The sequence below is a fragment of the Paralichthys olivaceus genome, chromosome 22, assembly GCF_024713975.1.
Source record: "Paralichthys olivaceus isolate ysfri-2021 chromosome 22, ASM2471397v2, whole genome shotgun sequence".
Taxonomy (NCBI): Eukaryota; Metazoa; Chordata; class Actinopteri; order Pleuronectiformes; family Paralichthyidae; genus Paralichthys; species Paralichthys olivaceus.
In genome coordinates this window covers 4,022,583-4,044,617 of record NC_091114.1, presented here as the reverse complement: position 1 = coordinate 4,044,617, position 22,035 = coordinate 4,022,583, and the positions used below count along the sequence as shown (strand labels likewise).

At 42.6% G+C, this 22,035-nt stretch overlaps 1 protein-coding gene across 5 annotated transcripts in view; it reads right to left on the bottom strand.

Annotated features, from left to right (window-relative positions):
- afap1 (actin filament associated protein 1) overlaps positions 1 to 22,035 on the bottom strand; it is a 96,390-nt gene that overhangs the window by 39,960 nt on the left and 34,395 nt on the right. Inside the window, exons 1-3 of one of the 5 annotated variants that reach the window (XM_020100211.2) lie at positions 17,864 to 18,141; positions 4,578 to 4,706; positions 2,773 to 2,855 (exon numbers count right to left, since the gene is read on the bottom strand). In XM_020100211.2, the coding sequence (XP_019955770.2) occupies positions 2,773 to 2,855; positions 4,578 to 4,706; positions 17,864 to 17,900 (249 nt within the window). In that variant the 5' untranslated portion in view covers positions 17,901 to 18,141. Of the gene's footprint in view, positions 1 to 2,772; positions 2,856 to 4,577; positions 4,707 to 17,863; positions 18,142 to 22,035 lie in introns of those variants that run through there. The other 4 variants (XM_020100208.2, XM_020100207.2, XM_069518426.1 and 1 more) reach the window with 4 other exon arrangements.

The following is a 22,035-nucleotide window of genomic DNA, read 5'->3' as shown; positions in this document are numbered from 1 at the left end:
TATGGTTTCTGTAATTTTAGGTAGCTCTTATCACACTGATGTATGTCCAAGTTTCCATTTTTCCAGAAAGTTATTTGAAGCTTTGAAAACGTGGTGAATTGTCATGTTTGACAGCTGAGAGTGACTCACAGCCTGACAACCACACCGCGTTCGTATCCAGGCTGTTTTGGCTTTATTTCTGGATAGTGGGAGGATGTATACACGTGTGGTCCACCTTTATAAACAGTCTATGAGATGGGAAAAAAACGCCACCTTCTACTTATTCAAACACGGTGCTTCTCCCACAACTTAAACAAAGCAGTAATAAAGTGTTAGAAAAGGGTTTTACTTGGAAACTGGCGACAAAGCTGATGAGTTACACACTGCTTTAAGAGTGTGAAGTAAACTAAAGATGACCTGTGTTCCAATCCAAATATTCTGCTGGGACGGAGGGTGTGTGTAACATACTGAGTAACTGAGTATATACACATCATGGAGTTTCTGTATAGTTTGAATACTATGGCCTTTATGTCGGACACAAGCAGGACATTGCGCAAATGGCAACCTCCATTCTTCCCATGAGTCATTTATCATAAGCACAATAATACTGTCACTTCACCAAACATTCACTGTTGTGCTGTGAATGCACTGAGGAACTAATTATTCCTTATATAAGAGTGAGTATTTAAAATGGCTGCCACGGGCTTTGGGACTTGACTGATGTATCTTCTGAAGCCACAGGCTCTCAGTCTTGCAGGGAGCGCTGGTTTGGCTCGGCACTGAGCCTTGACGGGTCACAGACAGACCGTGGCCAAGGCCGTCTCTTCCTCCTCCACACTCTCCCATTCTTCAGATCTCTCTCTCCTCTGTGTTGCACTTATTCACCCACATGTAAGTCAGAACTGATGCTTTAGAAAGTATTTCACTCCACGCATTAAAACATGACTGAACAGGGTTTGAGTGTTTTGTCTGCACTACATATTCTTTATTTCTTCCACTCCCAATCTGTTTACTACTTTTTCTGCCTCCTCTTTTGCATTCTTCTCCGCTCGCTCTCTCCCGTCCTTTTAACCATCTATCTTTTTTTCTCCCCGTGGGCTGAAATTTATACAACTTAAAAGAATGGAGGGTGGAAAGAGAGAGAGCAGCTTTTTTTTCTCCGTCTGGACAGCTTATCCAGAGGTCAGTGTGGAAATGTGATGAATGGTAATTTCAGAGCAGAGAGACGGCAAGAGAGAGACACAGAGCTGGAAGAGAATAAAAGATAGTAGCTGAGTTTCCATCCAAGTATATTTATGAGAACTGTACTTTACTGCCGTTCTTCTGCATGTTGGTATTTTTCATTATATATACACGCTTCCAATTATTTAGTGTTGTAATTGTTGGCTATGGTGTTTAATTTTCCACCCTTGTAATGTTCATCCTGGCTCATAAATACATGTAAAAAAAAAACAAAAACAGCCATTGCCCACGTCATATTGTTGTTCATATCCACAGTAATATGTTAAGTATGTTGTCATAATTATTCTTTTAAACATCTACACAAAATTAGTTGTTTTAGCTACCCAAAGTAAGTATGGATCAGAAAGGGTTTTTTTCGTCTGAGTTTGTCCGACGACATTGTTTGTTTGTGTTTGTGTCAGCGCGAGAGACGAGCTGAATCATGAATGAGTGTGTGCACACGCATGCATACACTAGTGCGCAATTTGATATTGCCCTTATCTTAAAAAAACGCTGTTTCTTTTCCATCAAGTTCTGGGTCTATCATACAGAAGCAATGCAATTCATTTCTAGTAAACAACTGCTGGACAAACGTGATCATTATAAGCGGCTGTGTTTGATATTCACTCACTGCTAAGTTTTTTTAAATTTTATTTTCTAACACTTAAAAAGCGGATAAGATTGTAAAATGGAAAAATGTATTGGAGAAAAAAAAACACTTTTCCCAGAAAACCTGGGCTGTCATTTCCAGACACAGACACTGGGGTCAGCGGAGGAAGCTGAGGCTGCGCACTGGTTCTAATTAAAAACTGCATCATAAGGCCTTGTGTCTCTCTCTCTCTCTCTGTGTGTGTGTGTGTGTGTGTGTGTGTGTGTGTGTGTGTGTGTGTGTGTGTGTGTGTGTGTGTGTGTGTGTGTGTGTGTATGAGAGGATGTAGAACAAGGAGTTGTGGCTTATTGTTATGGTGAGAGGGTTTTGTGAGCCAATCATAGCCACCTGCTTTCCATCACAGGCATCTGCTCCGACATTAAACACACACACACACGCTACAATAGAGACGTTAGAGTTGTCACTAAGTGTCAGGGTGATGCAAGGCTCAGTGTGGACAGGAATGACTATCCTTACTGTAAGTGACTGCAAAGACACGTCTCAAATGGATTCCATGTCCCACTGTATTATCAGACATGACTTTCAGGCAAGTGGAGAGCTCTTAACTTTTGACTTTTGACCTCTTACAAACTATATACTTTGTTTTCAGCACCATCAAATGTACTGAGAGTTGTGATCAAATCTTGGTCTCTCGTTACATATTCTTTGATTGGACAGTTTCTGATGGAATTAAATGATGGCTACTTGATTTCATTAGAGTTAGATTTAAAATCTTTGTACACTACAGCTAATACTTATTTTCTTCCTCATGCCCTTCTTTCCTTTGCTTCTCTTTTTTAACATTTGATTTGAACACACCAAAGAAGTCAATGATATTTTTGTCTACTGGTCGTGGTGATTACTGACTTTTTACTCAGAGATTACAGGTAACATGTATCTTGGGGTCAGAGTAGGAGTCTTACCAGCCAGGGATGAGGGATCGCAGGGAGGGGCATCTGAGGTGGGGCTGGCAGACCACTGTGGATCTCTGACTTGAATGAAGGCTCTGAGGAGAAGGAAAAGAGACAGAGGAAGAGGAATCAGAGGGAGTTCTTCATTATATGTACATGTGGGCGCAAGGAGGAGGGACTTAAGTCGTTATTTTAAAGTTCAATGGGAATGTTTCCTTTCACCATCAGGGTGTGTCCCAGTGATCATTTATTTTAGCTTCATTATGTGTTTGAGGTTGAGGAGGGTTACTGCAATGACAGCTTAGGGTTGGGCTGATGGACGATAGCCGACAGTCGTCATTAAGGTGCAAAGCTCTGTGAGAATTTGCATGTCCATTTGGAGAGTCCCCGACAATGACGAGACACAAAATACTAAGATGTCACACTCTATTGAATTCCTTGGAACTGCTTGGTTTACACATGGTCGCGCAGCGGTGTTACCGAGCGGTGGTGCTGACAGCCGTGTGCACACAAACTGACAACAGCCAAGCTTCATTTAAGCCTGTCACCAAGTTAATTATATATAGCTGATACCACCAACCATTGACTGTTTCTTATTTTGAACTGCGACAACGACTCTCAGCACCAATACTCGCTTTTATTATTTAACTTTGAATTGCTTATGCAAATTTTGCTGTGGATTGTGAGTGTGTGAGCTTCATAAAACTCATTTTGAAACGACTTGATGACTACTGGATGACTTAGTTTAAAAACTGCAGAAAAGCGATGTTGGCTTTAGTTTGAGCATTGGATATTGTAGAGCCATTTTCAGATCATAATGTATTCATTCCACTGCAGAGATCCCGTGTTTTTGTTTACAGCACATCCACGCTGGCATTGGCCCGTATCACTTTAAGTTCTCAAATCTCGTTGTCTTTCTAAGTTGACATCTTTGTTTGTGTCCTCTAAAAGTATGACACGTGTGTTTCAGCCTGAGATATTTATCTTTCGGTTTTCCACCGTGTTAGAAAACAACATCAACGCGCCCAGTCACTCACAGACCATTACAAACAACAGGGGGAAACATCTCAGACTTATCTAAGCAGGCATCTGGATCAGTGCATAGAATTCAGGGTCGGTGAGTTTCAGCGGTGACTCTATATATTAACAACATGTCATGAAATGTCGCAGTTACTGTCAGCACCCGGTAATAAACTCGTGACATCTCCGGTAACAGCAAGATGGGTCACTTCTTATTGAGATCTTTAATGTCAGTTTTCACTGGGGGCAGCCTCACTATCAAAGTTGGGTGCAGTTGTGGCTCAGAGAGTAGTTTGCGACGTCCACAAACCAGAAGGTTGGTAGTTTGATCCCAGGCTCCTCCACTCTGCATGCAAAAATGTTGTAGGGAAGAATATGCCCCTGACGGCTGTGCTGGCAGTGTGTGATAAAAGTATGTATGTGTGTGTGAATGCATTTGCATTTACCACTAAAAACATGGACTGTGATAATCCAGTCTCTAATAATATATGAGATCTTCAAGAAGTTTTGATTGTAATGTTGCTCACTAGCTCCCTCTCCCTCTAACACATGGACCCTATCCTCATTCTTGTTGGTCACCTTATCATGCAATGCAACTCTTTGTCTCTTTATGTGACTATACTGCTGCTCAGAGCAGACAACCAGGGCAGGCGGCTGTGGTGGGGATAGAATGTGTCGTCCACTAACCGGAGGGTCAGACGCTCGATCCCAGTCGCCCCCATTACCCCTGACGGCTGTGCAGGAAGAGCGTGCAACTCTATTGTGTTTCTGAGCAGTGCTGTTGCTTGTAATCTCACCTTTGTCCGAGAGGACTCTGTGGAGGATTTTGGAGAGGTGCATCTTCTTCTCTCGGACCCCGGCGCTCAGGTACTCCCTGTCCAGCAGGTCCAGGAACAGACGAAGCTCACACACCAGCTCCTCCATCGCTGCAAGACAAACACAGAGAAGAAATTATTACTTTGGACACTAGTGATGTTTATTCCATCTGCTACATTATTCACTACAGACACTAACAACTCACAACCTGCTGGAGGCTCTGGATTATCTAAATATTAATCATGGGTAACAATTTCTCTTTGAACTGAAAAGCTGTGCACGCACAACGGAGGTAAGAAGCAGCTGGAACACTGGGACAAAGTCAATGTTTTTCTAGTTGTAAATACATCTCAAGTGTTGGTTATGACATCACTAGTCAAAACAACACATCCACAGGTCAAAGTCTTAAACTTCAGGTTTCGTCTCATACAAGTTGAAACAAGTCCATTAAAACATGTTCAGTTCTTTCCTTGACAAAACCACAGCTAGAGACGGACATCTATTGCCACTGGTACTGTACATGAGATTCTTCAGGGGCGGACGAGGGCGGCATTATTCTACAAGCATTGTCGTCTGACATCAAACTCAAAGAGAAGACGGAGTAGATGATGAGGAAGAAGAAGGAGAAAGGGAGAGGAAGCCAGTATGTAAATGGTGCCACAGAGAATTTCAAATGTGGAAAAAAAACGAATTTATATCGGAGCAGCTCAAAGACAGACGTATAGATATGAACACGGAATCCAGTTTCAGTTGAATTTACATCAACAATATGTCCTCTGAATGTCTACATCCTGAAATGCTGCTGTTATAAATTGTGACGGCTGGCATCTGTTCTGGCGCTGCTCCAAACACAACGTTCACAAAGACTCATGTCAGCCTGTCTCGGCTAATGTAGTCAACTGTCAACTTCATCCTCCGTCTTCCTTCTTGTCAGTCATTTGAAATTACCGCTTGCACATTCTCTATATGGCTGTGTGTGTTTGTGCACATTAACACATGCAAATATGTTAGCACAGTAGATGTGTCCCAATTTGAACGGCCGACGAATGTGTCTTTCCACAGCGCACCAACAAAGGGGCCACCAGGTCGATCCTTCCGGGCCCAACATATCCCATGATTAATTGTGCTTCTATGACACACTGTTTTTTAGAGAAGAATTGGCAGCAGCAAGCGAGACGAAAACATCAGAAAAATGTAAGCACTCAACCAAACATCCAACGGTGCACACGTTAAAAAACAATGTTTCAACTTTTTTAATCAACCAAGGACCTTTTTTGTCCATAGCAGTGTTGCTAGGTGACGTTCCGCAAGTTTGGTTCAAGCTGGTGCAATAAGAAGACCAGACCAATCTCGATTCAGTTCAGCTAACACAGTCTACGCTGCTAATGAAGGATGCAGCTGACATCAGCTGTGTATACCGGGTCCGCCAAAGGATGCAGCCCCTGGATTGACGGAATTTTGGCTGACCCAGAATTATGGAGGAGGAGACAAGACACAGAAGTGGAAACCAAGTGACACAGAGTTGGCCGCTGTTTGCAGAAACACCTCTATCCTGTCAGAAAGCACAGACTGCAACTGTTTATCTCACTTATATCGCAATACAACAGGGTATGGTGGACACAGCTAGTCTGTGTGCTGCAGCGTTTGTCTTCAGTTTTTCCTTATCCAAATAAGTTTGAAACGATAGAGTTAGATCCAATTTTCCACACTTAGTTGAGCACAATGTCATTATTATAACTATCAGGGATGATTCGGAAGTATTGAACCCGTCTTACAACAAACCAGAATCATCTAAAACAGTAATTAAGATAAAAAAAATATTAACATAGAAATAATAGGTCACAGCATTGCTCATTAATCATTACTCATTCCCATTGTAGTGTATGTTTGAGCTAAGCTGTCTGCAGTGTCTTTCCTGCACTGTAAGCCAACATTAAACAGACGCTGAACAAGAGCAAAACACAGTTATATAACAGGTACGTGAGCGGCCAGGCACAGAGATGAAAGCTCTCAGTCAGTGAGTCAATCATCCAATCAAATAACTCCTCATTCCAGCGTGGAGCCCCGGGGGGGGGGTGCTGATAGCTACCCGACCAGGACAGACCTGGCAACCCACCTGACAGACAGATAGCCGCAGAATTACAGCATCTGGTGGAAAACTAAGCCACGGCCAACAGCTCAAAAACAATACAACTGAACTAAATATAGCATGGAGCACGGAGGCTTAGGTGTGTGTGTATGTGTGTGTGTACAGTATCTGAGTGTGTGTTTATGTTTCTACACTTTCACACTCTCGTATCTGAGAACTGGTTGTGATACGGACGGCAGCAGATTGAGAACATAAGCGTGAATGTGAGCGGCCATGCCGTGCACAGGCGCTCAGATATCAGGCCCCTCCCGCAGACGGAGGGTTCTGGTCTGTTTTGGGGGCAACTTGAGCTTTTCGTCAACATCCGATAACATCGGTGGTGACGACATCTTACTTGAGAACAGCTGCAGATTTCAAAAATGGGGTTAAGTGGCGGTAATGGTGATGCGTTCCCTGTGTTCTTTTGTAGTCTTGCACTGCGTCACACTGACATTAGGCTGACCCGCTAACGGTAACTTCTTCCAAACAAAGGAAGTGGGAAGTGGATATAGTGACCTTATAGTGATCAACCGTTTATATGGATCAAAAGTCTTTCCTATATAAATGCTGTTTAAATTATTTGGTGATAGTGATCAGGCCCAGGGTTCATTTTCAAACTTGTTTGAACCGTAAAAAGTTATTTTTTTACTGGCTCTGTCAGTAATTTACAGCTCCTCTGTGTCTCTAATTCACTCTGCGCACTCCCCATCTAATCGAGCCAAACCGAACACGCCACGCCATTGCATAACTTTACAAATTTTGTTGTTTTATGTATGTGTGTGTCGGGTGTATGTGTGTCGTCAAGAAACCAGCTGAATTATGAATGAATGCTCGCAGCTATGAAGAAAGGTTTTACTCATTGAAGTATGGATCTTGTGTGATGATCAGTGTTGATACTGTGGCGTCATTTCTAAGGTATTCGAAAGAATTCCATTTACTTCAACACACAACCCTTTATAATATTTGAATATCCAAAAATAGCAGTGGCTTTGTAGCCTTCAAGTTATAAAGAATTAAAGAAAAGACTATTAATATAGAAACAGAAAAAGAGGCATGTAGGAAAATTATGAGATTTCAGTAACACACACACACACACACACACACACACACACACACACACACACACACACACACACACACACACACACACACACACACACACCTTTATACTCGAGTGCAAGCCCCATTCCCCCATCCCAGCTTCTCAGTAGTGAAGACCAATGCTTTTATTAGGCTAACGTTACTTTAAATTTAATTATATTTTGGACTGTTGGTCGGACAAAACGAGACAGTAATACTGACCAAACAGTTATTCAATAGATCGTAAAAAAATAATGGGCACATTAGACCATCATAAACATGCAACAGTTGCAGTCCCAATAAGATTTCAAGGCCATGGAAACCAAGCAGAATTCCTGCTTCTCGACCACACAAACATTCAAAATGGAAGCCAGACACATGGACAAAGAAGAACTGGGTTCCTAAAAGTCAGCACACACTTAATTTGAAGATAAACAAACTCATAATCAAGTCATAAATTAAATCCATTTCGTACAGATAGAAAAGTCCCAGATGGAGACGGAGCTCACACCCCTTGCCAAGTTAGTAGTGATATGTTTATGTTCTTTACACAATCATATTAAATCAGCTCAGTCTACATTCAGGCTGAACACACAGGAGGTGGACTGATCTGACCTCAGTGCTAAATGTCCCAGCAGAGTAAAACTAACCAGCCCCATAGCTGCTCCACAGGTTGAACTCAAGTGAGAGATTAGAATGAGGCTCTGAGCAGGGACTAGATGTTCTTACTATTTAATGCCAAATAGCTGCAGTGACGCAACCAACCACTTATGTCTCCTTCAAAACATGTTCGAATACCATATTTGATCGCAACTGACACCACCTATCGCACAGGTATCTACGATTAACCAGAGACAGGTGAGTCCACTGGTTGCTGGCGAGTGGTGGAGGGAAATCATCCCAAAACATTTAATCATAGTATCTCTGTGTTACCACATTTACGTAGGTTTCCAAGGCAACTGCAGTACATTTTCATAGGTGTAGAAGAGGTGTGGGTATTGGGCAGCAGCTCTGAGGCTGGAAACAGTGCCGCTTTCAGGCATTCCTCACATATTCTGATTATCCAACGGGAGAGAGGCAGCGGAGAGGTGTGAAGGGAGTGGGCCCGAGAAAGAGGTAATGAAAGGTGAAGGAGCCAGGAAAGTTGTCCAAAGTGTTCGCTTGCTTGTGGTGGTTTTCAGCTTTTTAAAAAAAAGAATTTAAGCAAGTATTGGGAGATGGAAACGCCTTTTTTTTTTTACAATAAGTTCTAACATAGCAAACAGTTAACCCACATGACTGATGAGCTGTTTCTCATTCTAGAGAAGAAGAAGATGACCAATAACTTGCCCAACTGAGGAAAAAAGTACCGAGCCCTTCTCTCTATTTTTCTCTCTTTATAGCTGATTTGGTTAAGTTTCTTTGGTGGTTGGCAAAAACTTGTTTTGTTTCTGGTTTATGACCTCAGCTTTTTATACTCGGTTCATTATTGCCATGTTTAATGTAGCCCAGTTTATTAACTCTAAAACGGTTGATGGGAACACGTCTAATTTACTTTTTAAAGGCTTATTATTTAATATTAAGGAAACATGGCCAAAGAGACATAGAGAGACATATTAAGACGTCTACCGTTTGGTCCGAACCAAAATAACAGGTGTAAGTGGTTCCTCGGACAAAGGTCTGGAGCAAAAGAACAAAAATTTGGTCTGACCAAAAGAGGTTGTCTTTGTCCGGTTGAGACAGCATTAAACAATAGAGGGGAAAAAAGAAGCAGAAGCAGCTCACAGTCTTCAGAGGTGAAGAGTTTTCTGTTTCATACATGCAGATTGCCACTGTGCGCTCATCTGCATCCAGCACCTCAAGGGATAAACTGGAGCTCCAGCTGTGTGTCAGGTCTTTATCAGCCAACGAACCACAGTTAAATCTCTGACCAGTGACGAACGTACAGTATATGAATCATGATTTTCATTATGTCACCTGACCCTTGTTAATTATGCTTTTATAAATATTTCCCAGACTTCTAATTAATTCAAATGATCCTTTAAATGAGCATGAACTGATCTAGAACATTTATCCAAGTCAAGCAGTGAAACTACAGGCATCCCATCTTTAAACTTCCCTTCATGGTCAGAAGCAGGCGTCATAAATCATGTATCTGTCAGTTTCTATTCCGAGGTACAAATTCACAGAGTAGCACTAACATCCCCACTGTAGCGCTACACACACGCACACACTCGCAAACACACTGGATCGCATTCATCACGTCTGTTTTTATGTTACGTCGAGAACAGCCAAGCACACTTTACTGCCCCATTTGCTGTTTCATAGAGCTTTGTGCAACCTGTGCGATACTTTACCTCCTCTGGGGTGGTCAATAAGCTGCATATGTGTGTGTGTGTGTCATTAAAATCCTAAAGCAACTTCTCCAGATCACCAAAGATGGGCGAGTGAAAATGAAGTGGTACGGTGCGTGGAGGACCACCCTCAAGCAAGGCCCGAGGGTGAGCAGGAAAATACCTCATGGTGCAAACAAACCACCCACGCCCTTTCTTTTACAACTCACTCCTTTCTTCCCCCCTTTGTCCACCTGTCATTCAACTCCCCCCTTTACTTCTATTTCCTTTACTGTCAATGTTTCACCTCAACTCTCTCCATCTCAAATAATATGTCCTGCTCTTAACGCCATTATAAAAGCTTGTGCATTTATTGGTTGCAAATTTTGGGAATCAAAACTACAGGCAAGTTTTGAAATATTTGCAAACCTTTTCTTTTATGTTGACATAAAAATTCTGAGTATTCTGAGCAGTGTACTCTACCGCTCACCACATTTGCTGTGTCAACACTATGTTATGCATGTCAAATGATAGCAGTTCCTTCCACACAAAGAAAAACTATTAATCCCTGCACACACACAGACAAAAAGACAGACTGACAGACACACACACACACAACACAGATTAAAAAGTGACTAAAAACACCTAGACAAGTCAGAGGGATGTTTTCACTGCAAGCTTTTGTGCAAGCTCAGGACACATGGGGGTTTTCCTGGGTGAGTGTATGTGAGTGTGTGTATGTTTGTGCAAGGCAACGGGGTCATTTTTGGGTCTAACAGAGAACTTGAGACCCTGCGGCTCCGTTGTTGTTGTCGGTGCAAAAATGCTTAACCAGGTTAGAGGGAGGAGGCTCTGCACCCTCTTCCCAGAATCGGCTGTTGTGATTGACAACACACTGACAGACGCTGTCCCACTGTGTGTGTGTGTGTGTTTCAGGTGTCTGTTTCTTGTTACTAACAGTGTCTTTAACACTTCTGGGATGTGTTTAGTCTGGGCTTTTGAGTAATTCTCAGTTCAGGAAGACACACACACACACACAGCTCAAAAGAATCATGACTTGAGCAACACATATGATTAAAATAAATCCACTTTCACTCACTCAACACATTTTTTTTTCTCTTGGTGAAAATATGAGCGACTCGTTGTAATTACAAACCATCAACACCATAAAGCCACACTACTCCCACAAATATCATGGGTTTATATGGATACATGGAGGTTTACAAAAATAATTTTAGACATCTCACAGTCATGGCTGAGACAAAAGTGATCTAGAGTCAATTCTCATATTCTTAATTGAAACATGATTCTTACAGCACGGTGAGGAAAATCAACGTTTTATCAAATGAAGTTTGGCTCGTTTCATCAGCACACAAAACAGATGGAGGTTAATCTGCACAATGTAGGGCTGTCATTCTAAAAAACAAAACCATGAGATCTTAAACAACTGATTGGAATTACTTCAAATGGAATTGACATGCCCCGGTAATCCTAAACTATGTTTTAAAACTGACAGGTTGCTGCATGCTACTGCTACCGCGTGCTCATATGGTCCATAATATTTATACTGTCAATGCAGACAGTCAGACAATATACAGTATGACATGCCTGCCTGAGACATAATGTAGCAGTGATATATGTAGAGATGGAGAGTGAACTGAGCAAAAACAGCTGAAAAGGTGAAAACAACTAAACCAAACCAATCTGGATGGGGTGATATACACATGACAACAAACCTGTGTACTCAACTAAATAACCTGTTCGGGCTGATGTTTTTGGAAATGTAATTTGTTACATTTAAATCGCACAACATCTTTGAATCCACATCTAAAATCACATTGCATGTCTTCTCAGTCACACGCCATACATCTGGTGCCTCCAGCTATGCACCCTGGGTACTAAAACTGAGTAAGTCGGATGTGCAGATACCATCACAACACAAGGAGCCTGAACCACTTAATGAGCCAACCCTCAACCAACAAATCATCTCCGGTGAGCACTTTCTGTGGTTCTGGGAAACTTAATTGCACCGTGCGGTCGAGTGTTACAGTAAGGCGGTGGTTGTTGTTAATTGAGGTTGGTTTACGGCCTGGCATCGTCATGGTTACTGCCCCCAGTAGGCCACCAAAACACAGCAGGGCATCACAAGAAGGCATTCATTAGGATAATATACACATGATTACATAGGAACCCACAAAGAGACGTTAAACGACTTTCATCAGCTAAATGTTTAGCAAGAAAGGAGCAGTATCATTTGCGTTACTATCGTTACTCTCCAAAAATGATGATCCTGTGTGTATGAGGTCTTTTTATTATTGTTCTCACCAAGGTCTAAGCTGCACTAGTCTTTATACTTATATCACAACCAATGGTATAAAATAGCTTACATTGTTTAAAAAGGGTCGTGAATTGCATTTTCAATGAGAGCAAAAGTATCGTATGCACCACTCCAGAGCTTTGCATCAAAGAAAACTGTCTCGCAAGATCTCACAGTCCACATATCCTTGTTCCTAGAGTGGGAAGAGGGTTGTGTACTGGTATGTTTGTTCTGCGCTGTTGGTGAGAAGCTGTTGAAGTCATGAAATATTACCTAATATCATAAATGTTTCATAAAGGGTTCGGAAAGCCTCGACTTGGACGAGCACCAGTAGAGAGGGAGAGTTATGAGCAGATCAGAGGACAGGCGCTGCTGCATTAGTTTATGATGAAAGACAAGCTGTCTCTGCTCTCTCCCCTTTTCTCAGGTCTGTAATTTTGAGGTTTGTGTGTTTTCTTCGTTCCACAGGAACATGCCAGGCGAACATCAGAGAGTGCGGCTGATTGCTATCGAACTGTACAGGTGGTTTACCGTACGAGCAGATGTTTCCTCCGACCGCAAAAACACATGTGCAAAAAACCCCGATCTGAAGGGGGGGGGGATAGGGCAGTGCTGACAGAGCTCTAAAGATGATCTGAAAGAAGAGGAGGAAACAGGGAGGGGTCCTAAAGCAAACCAAAGTCAGATAGCGAACGCTCTTCTTGGTATCTCTTTTAAACAGATAATTAGAGGGTACTCAGCAAAAAAACACATGGAGAGGGAGATGGAGAAAAGGGACGGAGGGAGGGGGAAGGAGGTTATATTATATAGACGCCCCAACATAGGGATTCTATCTTCTGGTGGAAAGAGAGGGCATGTGGTTTCCCTGGTTGGACTGGGTATGGTAGCAACCTAGGTGTGAGAAATGGGCGTCACATTGTACAGGCCTCTTTGATTAGTTAAATTATGGAAGTTGCAAACCCACTTACATCATTCATAAATCTCCTAATGACAAAAAAGGCCCGCCCCTAGAAATAAGCTTTTGCTAAGCATCTGTGCCATCTCTGATATTAATCTGCTGGACTGGATTCTTATCATTTTTTAATCCTTATCCTCCTTAAAAAAAGTTTTTTAATACAGAAAATAAATTGACAATTTGCTTTTTTGTTAATGTTAGCTGGGTTCTGCATTTAGATTTTGAACAATAGATATAAGAACAACAATGTTTTGGGGGGTTCTTGGAAGTTACTATAATTGTCAGTTAAATTGATTTTAAAAGATGTAATTATAAAGTTAACTACAGTACAAAATGTCCTAATAAAGCCTTTAAAGTTAGTTAATACCGTCATAAACTTAATGTATCATGCATGATAACCTATAGGAAGGAGCAAAGGTCTGCAAAATGCTAGAATATGTCGTGGGCTAGTTTGCCTTCATGCTAATCATTGGCTTATGACTTGCATGTGATAATGCATCAACATAGAACCACACAGCAACAGGGATTCTCTCTGAGAGAAAGTTGCTTTATTCTCAAAAAGTGCTTTGTATAAGAAAGTTACTGGGGGATGTCAGAGAAAGTTGTTGAATTAGCCATACATATATCAATATGAGGCGCCGCAATAAAAACAAAACAGATGAATGGGATTCAGGTGGTTTTACTCTATATATCCTCATCTCTGTCAAACATTCTGGCCTTCTGTTGTCAACAAACAGAGTTCATCTAACCCAGTCCAATGCAAGTGTGCACACCCATGGGAAAGTCTGAGATCTGCAGGGATGTGTAAATCTTCGCACTGACAGAATATAACAGGCTGAACGCTCTTTCTGGTCTGATGCCAGTGGCATATTTTCTCTAGATGTTCAAACAGTCTTTGACAGTCACCCAATATTTCGCAAACAGTGAGAGACCGCCATAGGCGACCCCCTTCACATCAGACACGCCCATTTCGGGCATCTGACACACAAACGCAAGTTGGAACACACCATAACAATCATATAAACACAAGGAAATCCCACATGTAAACACATTATGTGCCCACAAGTGTATCCATTTGTCCTAACTTACTCCTCAGCAATTCCTTTGTTGTTGCAGTTCTTTCTACTGCAGGACCTCCCTTAATCTGTCAGATCTCTCGCTGTGTGAGCCCCCACACACTCTGCATCACCTCCGCTAAATTAGCAATGCCCCCGGTTACCGATGCATCTTTGGACATGTAATCCTAAAAGCTTTGTCCAGGGCAGACAGACAGACAGAAAGACAGCATCACAAGCTCACAGGATCATCCTGTTACAATAATAAGCCTATTAAAGGCACCTTGTGAGGCTCATCAGGAATTATCCTCTCCTAATGGACCCAAATTACCAAGGTAAACATCAATGCCAAGACTAAATAGCACTATTCCGACTGAGGCAGGAGTCCAAAGCTAAATGCTTGGTAGATGATGTTAAATCAGCAGGCCAGTTGCCAATTCAAAATTTGGCATTCATCATGCTCTTCTGAATTGTGCTCGAGCTTGGCCTGAGATCCCGATCCTTCTCCTTGTGTTTTTCCAGATGGATATTGACACAGCGGGAAAGCAGGGAGGGCTATGATTAGTCGGCTCAAAAATTAAAGTCTCTGTTCCCGCATGCCAGCTTACTGACAGGCCGGCTTTGGAGGGAAGGAGGGGGAGATTACAAACTCATTTCTCCTCATCTCTCCTCTCCGCTCCTAGGATCTGTCTTCCCCCCAAGCCACCAAAAAGGGAGGGGCTCACGCGTCTCACAGATGAAAGCTTTTAAACTTCAATCATCATCGGGCGACTTAGAGTCATGAACAAGGCGGAGAAGGAAAGTGAGCCCCCGACTCTAAAGCAGAACCAAATGGACCAAGTAGGCCAGAACGGTGACACCATGTACCCAGTCTGCCCACATCACACATAACCAAATTAATTGCTTGTCGACTCAGGGATTCCGTGAGGAAAGCTGCAAATAATGAGTGGCAATAAACACTTTAACACTAGTGCATTTTTTCCCCAAAACACGGCACCCCATAAGTGGGAGACTATTTGAGCAAGGACTTGCTAAAAATAATCCTTGACTCAAAATAGGTGACAGTGTTCCCCCAAAAATCCACCAGCAGCTCGAGTCAATGGGGTCAGAAATGCAAGACAGGGTTCAGAATACCAGTACATACAATTTTAGGCCTTTGTAACACCAGCTTTTATAACTTGTAATTTTGGACTACAAGTACTTCGTGGAAATGGAATTGCCATGACTGTCAAGGAAGAATAGATTTGAGTAGACTTTTTGGTTAGAACTTCACAACTATTGACCAAGTGCAAAGAATGTTGCTGTTTTGAGACCCACTAGCAGTCACCAAGTCAGAATCAGAGGTTTTTAAAAGAAACGCATTGAATTTCTCCGTGCCACTTCTTTTTTGACAGCACCTCTCATCACATACAGTGAACATGGTGAGGTCTGATTACATATATATTGTAATTTGAGTAACAATTCGCAATCAAACACCCTTAATCTGAAGTGACACTTTGAAAGAACTATGAAGGAAGAAATCTTTTTCCCACTCTGAAAAGTACTAATTCAGGGGCTATATTTGGGAGTAGAAATAGTCAAAGTATGTTGTAATAATCTGCTTCCAAAGTTAAAACCTGGGCCTCAAATGAAATATGCACTGAGTACAATGCTGCTTTATTTCATTAAATCACAAAGTAAACCACCACAAATATTAACCCCTAAAAAGCAACCCCCCCCCCATCTACTAAATACCTGCATATTGGTTGTCTTAAACAAAGCCTCGTCCAAATCCTAAACCAAAACATGATCTGTTACATTCTCATGTGCAGCTAAGATGTGATTACAACCCCTTCCACACAATGGACGTCTGTCAGAACCTCACCAAGTGCTGGGCAGAGTACTGCCGGGCTACCCGATACCCTGCAGCTGCCAGCAGAGGTCCTGTTATTGTAGGGCTCCATTCACCACTACAAACAAGAGACATTACAGATATGGAGCATTTGTGTTGTCATTCCAGGATCATGATGGTGTGGCTTTACCCCAGTGATGACCTGAACTGTGTAATATCTGACTGGGCACTGGCAGCTTATCTTGAGCTGGGTAATCTGATAGAAAATAAGTGCATGAAAGGTTTCAATAACTTTTATGAATAGAACTAAAGACTTACCCGCTTACCACTGATAATATACACAGATTTCATTGGTTTATCAATTCATTTAAATGTAATTAGCATTTTAATGAGCCTGGAAGTTTAACCCAAGACTAAAAAGGTTATTAGTCTGACTGATGAACGTTTTCATTTCTCCAAATATGTGCTAGCAAGTGCTCAAAGTCATTTGAAATCGTTCAGTAACTTTACAGGTCGGCCACAACAGTACAGTAAAGGGTGTTGCTCCAGCAGAAGCCAACTGCAGAGTTTCATCACTTACAGTGATTTTAAGATTCCTCCTGATTTAATATTTCATTGAAGCATGCAACATAAAATGTGTTGTTGCTGTATCTGGGGCTGTTGTCTGGCAACCATGAGGTAATGAGAAACAGACTTGTTTTTAAGGTTACAATGCCGCATGGTTTTGAAGCTGGTTAGCTGCACAATAAGCCATTAGGGGAAGCGTTAACACCACAAAAGGAGCATTAGCTTTCACACTGGCAGTCATTGAAGGTAAGAGGGGACTCTATTGATGCTCTATATTTCTCTAGTAGTGTATGTTCTGTCCAGTCTGTGGTGGGTAGGTAGCAGCAGTGGGCAGCCTGAGCTAAGCCTGAAGGTTTCTGATGGAATCCTGCAGGCAAAAGTCTCAAAGGGTCTTTGGCTTTAACAAGTCACTTAATTAGTGACCACAACCCTGATGTCACCGTCAGGGGCCAACTATCTATCCAGAGGTGCCCCCAGCCCCTTACACCCACCCCCCCCTGCCTCTCAAACCAATTCCACTCTCGATCATTTCAACTTACATTTCTTTCACCCCTATATTTCCCTGCTTCTATTCAGCAAGTGCCAGCATGCATACGAGCATTAAGGGCAATGCTGCCAAGGAACTAGGCACGCTGCCAAATAAGAAGTGCTGAGATTTAATGATGGATTTTTACATTCAAAAGCATCGCTTGTTGTGGAGCAAACATATGGGAGTAAGACCTGTTTGTGGCTAAAGGTTGAAGAAGGTGAAAAAGTTCAACTCAAACTTGAAATACGTGCAACACATACTGCAACGGCACAACAACTGACAATGGAAATATTACAACAAAGTCGAGCAGTAGCCTGGCAAAGCAAATGGAGCTGCAACTGCAATCAAGCTCGAGGCTGTCTTTGCGCAATGGAGGCGCCGCAAATCAGCGTCACGCGCTCTGGTCTCCTACATGCAGTGAATGAGGAGCGTGCGCGGCGACTCCCCCCCCCCCGGTCAGGGAGCACGAAGGGCCGCGGCAGGGGCCACTCACCCCGGCTGGAAGTGAACACGACAGGGTCGCTCCTCATCTTGGAGTCACGCGCGTCGAATCCGCCCAGCGGCTCCCCCGGCAGCAGTGCAAATCCCCGCGCGCACAGAGTCACGTTCCTCTTCGCAGAGCCGCGTATTCCCCCTCTGCTCCGACCGGCCGCTGGAACCTCTCTCTTCTTCTTTCAAACTTTTCTTTCCATCTCCTCCGGATCTTTGTACTCCTCCTCCTTCCCCTCCCTCCTTTCCTCTTCCCGTCCGCCACTGCAAATGTCTCTCTACCCCCCTCTCTCTCTCTCTCTTGAAATCTGCCTGCATGGATAGTTATGCTGCATTCAAGTCATGGAGGAAATCTGGCAATTGCCTCTGCTGATTTTGGATAGGAAATCTTTTAAAAGGGATAGTTCACCCTAAAATGAAAATCCACTCATTATCTACTCACCACTATGCCGATGGAGGGGTGGGTGAAGTGTTTGAGTGTACTAAACACTCAGTTCCAGGGTTTAACAGCGTTGCAGCCAAATCCAATACAATTAAAGTAACTGGCGACCACTCAAATGTAAAAAAAACAACATGAAATGCCCCCATACTGCTCCTGTGGTGTCATCCAAATGTCCGTGACGCCCGACATTCGAATTAGACTCGAAACAGCTTCACCGATCTCATCTCATCAGATGTCATGATTCCATCTCTGCCAGTCAGAACTGCAGGCAAGTCAGATTCACTTTTAAACCAATGGTCAATTTAGAGTATCCAATTAACCTAACTCCAATCTGCATATCTCCTGTACCCGGAGAAAAACCATGCAGACACGGTGAGAACATGCAAACAAAACCCAGAGAGGAGGATTAGAACCAATAATCTCCTTGCTGTGTGCCTAACTATCAAAATAGTACTCGCTATTATATGAAATACCAGATTTGCCTTGCTTCTCTCTTTTCACTCATAAAGAAGAGAATGAAAGGCCAGTTCCCTCAAGCCCATGGATGTATAGCTCTTCTTTCTGATTGCACATGAAAGCAGCATTTTTCTACTCTTTTCCTATGTCTTCGCTCCTCCTCTTTGTCGCCATAGATGGTCCGTCCCAAGCTCCTCATTTGTTACTGTACTGATGCTCTTTAAAGTGTGTTGTGATAATGGGCACGTTCACATCATGCACCTACATGATGAAACGCACAACAATATAAAACACATGCAGAAATATTGAAACCTCCTTAGCTGAGGCTCACCGGGATATTGCATTATAAAGTGTACGAAGGCCTTGAGCTGTGACCTCCTGGTTGAAATTTTGACAACCTGTACATTGGGCCTTTGGGGGAGGAAATGGCTATGATGCAAGAGTTGGGTTTATCAACAGAAATTCCACTTCTGGAGCTTCATAACCAGCCTTTTAATTGCACTTGTGGAGTTTAAACCACATAAAAGAGGGAATGAAAGTAACATTTAAAGAGAGAGAGAGGCTGGCTTCCTTAATTACACTCATTACCATAAGCGGCGGTAACCCCCCCAACATCCCATCCCCTGGGGGAAGCAAGAGCCGGTCTGAGTTCAATATCCCATCTGCCACCAGGGGAGGAAGGAGGAGGAGGAGAAGGGAGAGGGGGGAGGAAGACTGAGGCTACCCAGTGCTGTATTTTTCTTCTTTTTTTTTTTTTTTTTTGCTTCATGACTGCACTTTTTCAGTGAGGAACATGAGACCGAGGGAGGGAACAGCGCGGAGAGAAAGAATAATGTCCTGGCTCACCTTTCAGTTCCACCCTTTCCAGGGGAAGCACAGAATGGCAGAGGTTGTTGACGTGTATTTCCCTGCAGAACAATCACCAAAATGTCTCTTCAACTGATTCTGTCTGTGATCTGGTGCTCCAGTAACATACTGTGGGTTTATCAGAGCATTTATCCCGAAAGCAGCTGCTTGCTGCATTTAAAAACAACTTTGATAAGAGAGACAGTTAATTTCTGGGTGTGGGAAACATTTGAAATTGAAATGTTTGCCTTTTTCAGCTGGAAAACTGTCCAGCCCAGATAGTTTATGCTTTAACTCATCATCACTCTGGCTCACAGTACTTCAGCTTATTTTTCTCATCAACAAAGAGCCTTGAGTTCAACACAACAGGCCGCAATGGGCCACACACACACATGCAGATTGCGGTTGGAGACAATTGCTTTGGACGTGCCTGTCAAAATAAACGGCTGGCTAATCCGAACTCAAAACCCTCCAGACTTTATATCCATTAAAACTCACTTTGGCGGATAGAGAAATAACAAAACCAGACAAACACCACTGAGCTTGGAGAACACAAGGAGCAGGTTGGGCTCGGGGTGTTTTCATGGGCAGAGCAAGGTGGCATTCCACACAGCAATGCTCACTGTATGCAGCAGGAATACACGATTTGGGAAAAATATCTAATTGCGCTTTTACTGGCACATATGTGATTTGATTTGCGATATCATTTTTTCCAATCAAGCTTCAGTTCAATATTCACCACGGCACTTCTGATTGATCCGCATGACTTAAACACTAGGACGGCATGAATGAAATCATTGACATGACATGTCGTCGCATAATAAATCGCAGCCTTTGCGGTTTTCTAATTGTGTTGTTTGAAATCGCGATTTCGAAATAAATTCAATTAATTGTTCAGTCATAGTATGCAGGCCAGATGACCCTAAAGTCAGACAACTGCAGTGAAGAAATCCAGTGGGAGGATTTCTGCTTGAGCAATGAGACTCTTATCACAGGGTGAGATATGATGATGAAGAGGGAGTGTGTGGTGAGTATGTGTGTGTTTGTGTTGAAAAAATAAGTGATGAAAGAATGGATGGATTACAGAGCAAAAGCGTGTCTGTTGTAACTCACTGTGTGTGTGTCTGTGTGTGTGTGTGTGTGTGTGTGTGTGTGTGTGTGTGTGTGTGTGTGTGTGTGTGTGTGTGTGTTTGTGTGTGTTGGCTTGGCTCTGCTGTATAAAAGTCAACACTGACATCAGTGTTTGGCCCCCTGACTGAGACTAAATCTAATAGAGATTGAGATACTGTAATAACTTGGACCCTTCTCTGCCCCGGTCAGCCATCAACCTGTCATGTTTTTCAGACACCCCAATGAGGACATCACACACACACACACACACACACACACACACACACACACACACACACACACACACACACACACACACACACACACACTGTAAAGAAACATTCAAAACATCCATGGTTTTAATTTAAATTAATAACACCCTTCACTTTTGAGATGTGTTTACTTTTCATGTACTTATTCCAGAGTTATCCATAATGACACATTATGTTTAATACTTCACTCTGCTTTGCATCACTTAATATCCTGTCCATGACAACCTCTCATCAGGTCAGTATCTACAACTGAGGACACAGTGGTCATGTCCTAGGAATGAATGGAATTGAGTATTCTTTGCCAGAAACCTTAGCACCAGCTCATGCTCAGGATAAACTTACAGAAAGTAAATCTCAGTTGTTTTGAGGTTCCAGTTTAGGTGGGGTCCTGCTTGGGGAATTGACCTCAGTATTTCTCTATCGAATTAACAAAAATGTACAGTTGCAAGAAGAGCAAGGAAAGGCACATAAACCCTTTTGAAATTAGCTAGTTTTCTGTTAATTGGTCACACTGTTTAATTTGAGCAGTGTCCGTGCAAGCAGAAACAAAGACAGTAGCCTCAATAATGAGAAAACACAATCAAATATAATATTGAAAAGACCCATTAACAAAGTTCTAGAGGAAAAAGTGATCAATTTGGACTGCTTGTTTTAAAGAGCTTCCAGATCAGCCATATTCTCAGGATGTCTGGGGTGAAGGGTCCTTCAACGGCTTCCCTGATGGTCAAGATCTGAGCTCGGACTAGGTCACTCCAAAAAGATAGATATTCTTTTTAGATTCGGTCATTCTATAGTGGGCTTATACCATTTCTTTCCAATTGCCACAAAAGGTGTTGGCCTCTCTGTTTTTTTCCCCTGGTGCATCTTGTTCAACGCCACGGAATCACCAAAAACTGAGGCGCTCTCTCACCTAGCTCCCCCCCCAAATCCATAACTGCCGATCATAGCCAAAAGAAACTTGTGTAAAGGGTCATTTGATTCTGGAGGGAATGCAGATCGTATCCATTCCCATTGCAGACATAAGCCAGATGTTAATGGGTGTTTGACATT